The 7,193-nt window shown below is 44.7% G+C and overlaps 1 protein-coding gene and 1 long non-coding RNA gene across 2 annotated transcripts; one reads left to right on the top strand and one right to left on the bottom strand.

Moving 5' to 3' along the window:
• Nucleotides 1-3,566: 3,566 nt before the first annotated feature.
• Nucleotides 3,567-6,530, bottom strand: FGFBP3 (fibroblast growth factor binding protein 3). Its single transcript, XM_011995882.1, has 3 exons — nt 6,422-6,530; nt 3,644-6,073; nt 3,567-3,607 (listed from the first exon to the last, which is right to left on the bottom strand). Exon 2 carries the CDS (start codon nt 5,994-5,996, stop codon nt 5,208-5,210), a length of 789 nt encoding a protein of 262 aa, XP_011851272.1. The 5' UTR covers nt 5,997-6,073; nt 6,422-6,530; the 3' UTR covers nt 3,567-3,607; nt 3,644-5,207.
• Nucleotides 5,145-6,393, top strand: LOC105550826. Its single transcript, XR_001007782.1, has 2 exons — nt 5,145-5,264; nt 5,912-6,393. It is a non-coding gene; the product is annotated as an uncharacterized LOC105550826 (long non-coding RNA).
• Nucleotides 6,531-7,193: the final 663 nt, after the last annotated feature.

Below are 7,193 nucleotides of genomic sequence, written 5' to 3'. Positions count from 1 at the left end.
AAATCACAAATACAGATTCCACAAATAATGAGTATTTATTGTACATTTTGTTTTTCTCTTACATAAAGGTCTAGCCCATGCAGAGTGGTGAGGCAGTTTTCCAGGAGGTTATTCAGGAACTCAGATTCCTTCCATCTTGTTACACTGTCATCCTCTAGGGTAATGTATTCCTCTGCGTTAAAGTTGAATTGCAAGAGCATCTCAGTCCCGCCGCTTAGAGAGGAGAAAGGAGAGAGAGTTCAAGGCAAGCAATATCTTTTAAAGCACATTGAAATTGAAGTTGCACAAATCATTTAGAAAAAATTTAGTCATTTTTATCACATCTCTCTGCAAGAAAGGCTAGAAAATGTATCTGGCTAGGTGGCATGCACCCAGGGAAAAAAAGGGGAGACTAGATTTGGGCTGAATAACTGGCAGTTTACCACCAAGAGCAGTGAAGAAACTCTCATCCTGAAACGCCAGCAATGCTGTATCATAGAAAGCCTGGGGAAAGCTGGCTTCTGTTCTAGCTCTGCCACTACCTTCTCTAATATGTGCATTTAATGCTCTATATTTATCTCTAAGTAATGCTTTAGCTACAATAGACAAATTTTGATATGTCCTATGTTCATTTAGTGCAAAAGTTTTTTTAAAAATTTTTTGTAGATACATGGTTTCGCCATGTTGCCTAGGTTGGTCTCGAATTCCTGGGTTCAAGCAATCCGCCTTCCAAAGTGCTGGAATTACAGACATGAGCCACCGTGCCAGGCCAACATTTTATATTCTTTTTTTTTGGAGTTTTTAAATGGAGTTTCACTCTTGTGCCCCAGGCTGGAGTGCAGTGGCACGATCTCAGCTCACTGCAACCTCCACCTCCCAGGTTCAAGCGATTCTCCTTCCTCAGCCTCCCAAGTAGCTGGGACTACAGGTGCCCATCACCACACCCAGCTAATGTTTGTATTTTTGGTAGAGATGGGGTTTCACCATGCTGGCCAGGCTGGTCTCAAACTCCTGACCTCAGGTGATCTGCCCGTCTCAGCCTCCCAAAGTGGTGGCATTACAGGCGTGAGCCACCACGCCAGGCCATTTTTTTTTTTTTTCAGATGTAGTCTCGCTCTGTCACCCAGGCTGGAGAGCAATGGCATGATCTTGGCTTACTGCAACCTCTGCCTCCTGGGTTCCAGCGATTCTCCTGCTTCAGTCTCCTGAGTAGCTGGGATTACAGGCATGCACTACCATGACCTGCTAATTTTGTATTTTTAGTAGAGACGGGGTTTCTCCATGTTAGTCAGGCTGGTCTTGAACTTCCGGCCTCAGGCGATTAGCCTGTCTCAGCCTCCCCAAGTGCTGGAATTACAGGCGAATTTTTATATTTTAAGTAGAGACAGGGTTTCACCTTGTTGGCCAGGCTGGTCTCGAACTCTTGACCTCAAGAGATCTGCCTGCCTTGGCTTCCCAAAGGCTGCGATTACAGGTGTGAGCCACCACACCTGGTCCGACATTTTATATTCTGTTTTCTTTTCTTTCTTTCTTTCTTTTTTTTTTTTTTTGAGACCAAGTCTCCCTCTGTTGCCCAGGCTGGAGTGCAGTGGCATGATCTTGGCTCACTGCAACCTCTGCCTCCCCAGTTCAAGCGATTCTCCTGGCTCAGCCTCCTGAGTAGCTGGGATTACAGGCATGCGCCACCATGCCTGGCTAATATTTGTATTTTTAGTAGAGATGGGGTTTCACCATGTTGATCAGGCTGGTCTCAAACATCTGACCTCATGATCTGCCCGCCTTGGCCTCCCAAAGTGCTGAGAGTACAGGCGTGAGCCAGTGCATCCGGCCTACATTCTATTTTCTTTTGTCCTTTTTTTTAACGCACTAAATGGATTTCATGACCTCATTGGCTGGGTATCTGCATTTTGAAAACACTATAGTATTTCAAAGAAAAGTGGCATCTTGTAGCAAACAATGAAATCCTACCTAAAGAAGAGAATCTTAAAACTTCTAGGCAGAAGAATAATTTTTCAGTGCAAAATATTTTCTGATTTCCCTTATGACTTCCTCTCTGATCCATGGGTTATCTAGAAGTATGTTTGATTTCTAAATATTTGGAAAACTTCCAAATCTCCTTTCATTGATTCCTAACTTAAATCCTTTATGGTCAAACAACATACTTTGTATTATTTAAATTATTTTAAATATGTTGCAATTCATTTTATGGTCCAGAATGTGGTCTATATTGGTGAATGTCCTGTGAATACTTGAAAATGTGTAGTCTGCTGTTACAGGATACAGTATTCCAGAAAGGTCAATTAGGTCGAGTTTGTTGATAGTATTGTTCAGGTCTTTTATATGCTTACTGATTTTCTGTCTTCTTTTTCTATTTATGACTGAAAGAGAAATGTTGAAGTCTCCAGATATAATAGTGAATTTATCGATTTCTCCTTTTGATTCTACCGGCTTTTGCTTCATGTATTTTGTTGTACTGTTAGGTACCCTCACATTTAGGATTGTCTTTTTTGTGGGTTGATCCTTCTGTCATTATATAATGTCCCTCTTTATCCTTTTCCTTTGTTTTGGAGTTCACGTTGTTGGACATAGCCACTTGTGGTAAGCAGAATAATGCTCCCACTCTCCACCCCACTCCCCACCTCTCCCACCCCTGCCCTGTGTTGACATCTTAATCCCCAGAACCTGTGGATATATTGGGATAAATTGCGTTATATTTCAATGGGAAATTAAGGTTGCAGATAAAATTAAGTCTGCTAACCAACTGACCTTGAAATGGAAAAATTATCCTGGATTATTTGAATGGGCCCAGTGTATTTATAAGTGTCTTTTTAAGTTGAGGCAAGAAAGAGAGAGTCAGAGGAGGAGATGTGATGATAAAAGCAGAGGTTGGAATGAGATGATTATTGGCTTCGAAGATGGAAGAAAACCAAGGGCCAAGGAATGTGGACAGCTCTAGAAGCTGGAAAGGGCAAGGAAATTGATTCTTCCCTAGAGCCTCCATTGTTCATTTCCACTCAGGTTGGCCTGACTCCTTGCTGCTTCTAGCTTGACCTTTTCTGGAACTCTTGTTTTGGCTTTGAAACTTGCCCTGTTGAATAGCAAGACTGGAACTTACCCAGAGTTTTCTTTCAGTCAGCAGAATGTGGAAAACTAAGATACATCTTTCAGGTGATAGTATACCCACCATGCTTAGAAGCAATTCACAGGCCCTGCACATAATCAAAGAGAAGGGAATACAAGAGGTGAGAATACCAGGAAGTAGGGACTATGTTCAGTAAATATATACTTACATATAGTCTGCCACCATATGTAACTTGTAGAGTTAAGAGAATAAAGTAATGACTTACTCTTATTTGAAGAATTTGAATTTAACTTTGATTTATTTTGAACAAATTTTGTGTTCTTGAGATCATAGGTGTTTAGGGTGCAAGGACTATGAAGTTGTTGTTTTAATATAGTATGCAATGGTTTGCTTCAAATGGAGGACCAAAATATTCAGAATAAAGTGATCTCACCTTGTTAAGAAGGGAATGACTGAGAGGATTTAACTTCAAGCTCCCAAATAAGTGGTTGCAACACACACACACACACACACACACACACACATATATAATGGAAAAACATATATGTTTTTTCATATATATATACACACACACATATATATATAGCTGCCCCTCCATATCCATGGGCTCTGCATCCACGGATTCAACAATGGATGGGAAGAAAGTGGGGAGGAAGGGAAAAAGAAAGAGAACCAGGGTGCAAATCAAATAGAACAATGATAGGACCAGGTGGCTGCCAGTTTGTGACTCTTGCTTTATGTCAACTTCTTAGTTTCTGTCTTTTCCCAGCAATTCGAGATGTGTTTAAGAACTTAATTCAAGGTGTACTTGGAAGTAGATCAAATGCAGGTAGAATTTCCATTGCCTTGTCAATTCTTTAAATCTAACCATACAGTTTTTATTGAGCACCTAACATACACAGTCTATCATTACATCACACACACAAATGAAATACATTAATAATTAGTTACATGAAACAGAGAGATACAAATTCCATAATGGTCAAAATGACTCTGAGATACATACTTACATTTTAGCTATTTTAAAAAATATCATCAAATATAAAGAGAATCACTTTTTACTGGAACGCTCAACATCTGTAATTCACTTCTAAATGCAGAAGGTTAATGGGAAAGTTCCAGAACATTAGTCACCATTTTGTTAAAAAGTAGCACTTCTAGTGGCACACCCCTGTAGTCCGAGCTACTTGGGAGGCTGAGGCAGGAGGATCATTTGAGACTGGAATGTCGAGGCTGCAGTGAGCCATAATTGCACCACTGCACTCCAGCCTGGATGACACAAGACCCTGTCTCAAAAATAAAAGTAAAGTAGCACTTATAAGCCAAGTGCAGCGGTGCATGCTTGTAGTCCCAGCTACTCCTAGCTATCCTGGAGGCTAAGATGTGAGGATCCCTTGAGGCCAGGAGTTGGAGACTGCAGTGCCTATTATTGCATCTGTGAATAGCCACTGCACTCCAGCCTGGGCAAGCCAGACCCTGTCTTAGAAAAAAAAAAAAAAAAAAAAAAAGGTAGATCTTCTAAAAGAATGGAAAGGAAATCATTCTGCAAACCTTTCCTTGGAGCCAGTTTTGACCTGCGAGGCTTCTGTTCCTATAAAGGTTATCTATGACACCCACTACGCTGCATCCAAGTTTATACCAATTCAAAAAGGGGAAAGAAGTCTGCAGTCTTGTTAGCTGATTAGGTGAGAAGACATGATTCAACCTGGCTCAGGTTCGCAATTGCTCATGGCTGCATTTAATAGAAATGTTAAACAATAAGCATTGCATCCCCCTCCCAACATGGGACTCACATCACCTTAGTCACTCTATCTCCCCCTTATTCTCAGCCACTCTCGACATCGATTTCTCTCCCCAGTCTCTAGTTTTTGCACACTTAAGGTACTCCTATTTCTGTTTCCATTATTTTTCCTGCTCTTAATCAGGACTGAGACTCTTTAAAATTTTTAACGTCTCTGCTATCCTAGAGATTCTCCATACCCCTTACACTCTCATCCCAAGCACCCCACCCTTACCCTTGCCCCCGCCCCATTCGGGAACCTGAACTTCTCCCCATTCTCTATCATGGTAGCCCCCGGTCTAAGACGCCCTTAGCTTTCCCTTCCCCACGCCTCCCCCCCATCCCTCCCTAAGCTGGCAGGCAGTCTCAGCCGTTCCAGAAATTGACAAAGAAGTTGCAGAGGGAGTGCCACTTCTCAGCGCAGTAGGTCTCCGTGAGCTCCGCGTTCCCATCTAGCCCGTCGGGGTCGGGCCCGGTCCCCATGGGTCGCTCCTCGTTGGGGACCAAGGCCGCCTTCCTCTTGCCCCCGTTGGTCTTCCTCTCAGAGGGGTTTTCCTTAGGCGGTGCGCTTTGGGGTGGCGTGGTCCCAGCGGCTGGGCCGGGCGCACGCTCCCGGGGCCGTCCCCGGCTGCGGGCCCTGGGCTTGGACTCCCCCGCGAATCCCGCGGCGGAGGGGCGTGCGGGCGGGGACGTGCGGGGCACTAGTCGGAGCTCGGCACCGTGGCCCTTCTTGCCCGCGCACAAGCGGGCCTGGAGCGGCGTGGGGTCGTGACAGGGCCTCCGCTTCTTGCGCAGCCCGCCCAGCACCTGCTTCCAGAAGTGCGCGCTGCGAGCGGCGTAGGCTACGCAGCGCTGCGGCTCCCCGCGGTAGGCGCACTGGTGGCGTGCTCCGTCCGGGCTCTGGCAGCGCAACGCCAGCTCGCTGCCCGCTGCGGCCCCCGGGGCGGGAAGCAGGAGCTGCCAGCTGCACGCGTGCTGTTCGGGGCTGAGGAAGCGACCCGAGGAGCTGCCTGTGGGCCCGGGGACCGGCTCCACCACGTTGCTAGCAGCCCCCTTTTCCCTCCGAGCAGCCGCGAGGAGGCAACCACTCAGCAGCAGCAGCAGCAGCAGCAGCAGCGACGGCGACAGCGACGCTCGCAGCCTCGGAGGACTCATGCTCCGCGGTTTCCGCGCTCCGCTCTTCTCGGACGGCGTCTGTCGGGGCTGGACCAGGCAGAGAGCATTCCCTGGACCTGCGGACAGAGGCAGAGACAACACCAACTGAGCTAGGCGCAGCGCTTTGCCCAGACACATGCACCTGCGAACTACCCTCCGCAGACTTTCTGGAAGCTGCAGCCTGCGAGGAGACCCTCTGAGGAGCTTTCCTGGGGAAACTGCTTACTGTCTAAATAATCGCTTTCAAACCATGTATGCATTGAGATTTTCTTCCCCTTGCAAATACGATAGCAAAACGATGCGTGATAATTGCCCCCTCCACCCCTTCCTTCGTTTACTCCCTTCTCCAACGTCCAGTAAACTATCTACAAAATCATTTCAGATGATTCCTTGGAAACATGAACTTTACTACACTTTGAACTTACCGAGTTCTGGGAGAGGCGCCAAAGCCTTATTAGGGTAGATGGAACGACTGCACAGGGGAGTAGTCTGTTTTAGCCGGCTCCTGTGAATGAACGTGGTATCAATGGAACAGAAGAGGCCTACCCTTCTTCGCCCCTCCCAGATTTCTCTCGCTCTGGGAGACTTATCACCGCCGCGCTTCTCTCTCTCTCTCTTTCTCTCTCACTCTATCTCTCTCTCTCTAGATGGATGATGGAAGCTGTCCTGTAGCATGAAATATAAATCTTGTATTTTGCTTCCAATGTTTAAAGTAATCAGGCAAAATTAACCAAGTTTTTATCCAAAAAATAAAAATTAAACAAAAGATGTAAGTTTTAAAAGTTAAGTAAAATGAAACAAAACAAACTTCAGTATTCTAAACTAGACATTTTTTACACAATTATTTACATTCTATTTCTCATATTCTGAGTTCTATATTTTCACCTATTATTTCCAGTAGCCTTTCTTATCCTGACTCTCAATCTTAATAATTGTTACTACTAATAAAAATATAATATCTTAGTTTATTAACATACAATAGTGCCCAGCAGTTCACCCAGGAGTAGACATTTGGGCTTTTGATTATTTTTAGGTATTATAAATCAATTATAAATGTCCTCCAAAAATTAGAAGTTTAAAAAAATTATTGGTATTATAGTAGGTAAGATTACCAATTGAATGGTATAATAGCTAAGAATGCGAGACTAGCCTGGCCTGGTGAAACCCCGTCTCTACTAAAAATACAAAAATTAGCCG

Source organism: Mandrillus leucophaeus, unplaced genomic scaffold (genome assembly GCF_000951045.1).
Source record: "Mandrillus leucophaeus isolate KB7577 unplaced genomic scaffold, Mleu.le_1.0 Scaffold1133, whole genome shotgun sequence".
Taxonomy (NCBI): domain Eukaryota; kingdom Metazoa; phylum Chordata; class Mammalia; order Primates; family Cercopithecidae; genus Mandrillus; species Mandrillus leucophaeus.
The sequence above is the reverse complement of the archived record's forward strand: the minus strand, read 5'-3'. Positions and strand labels throughout refer to the sequence as shown.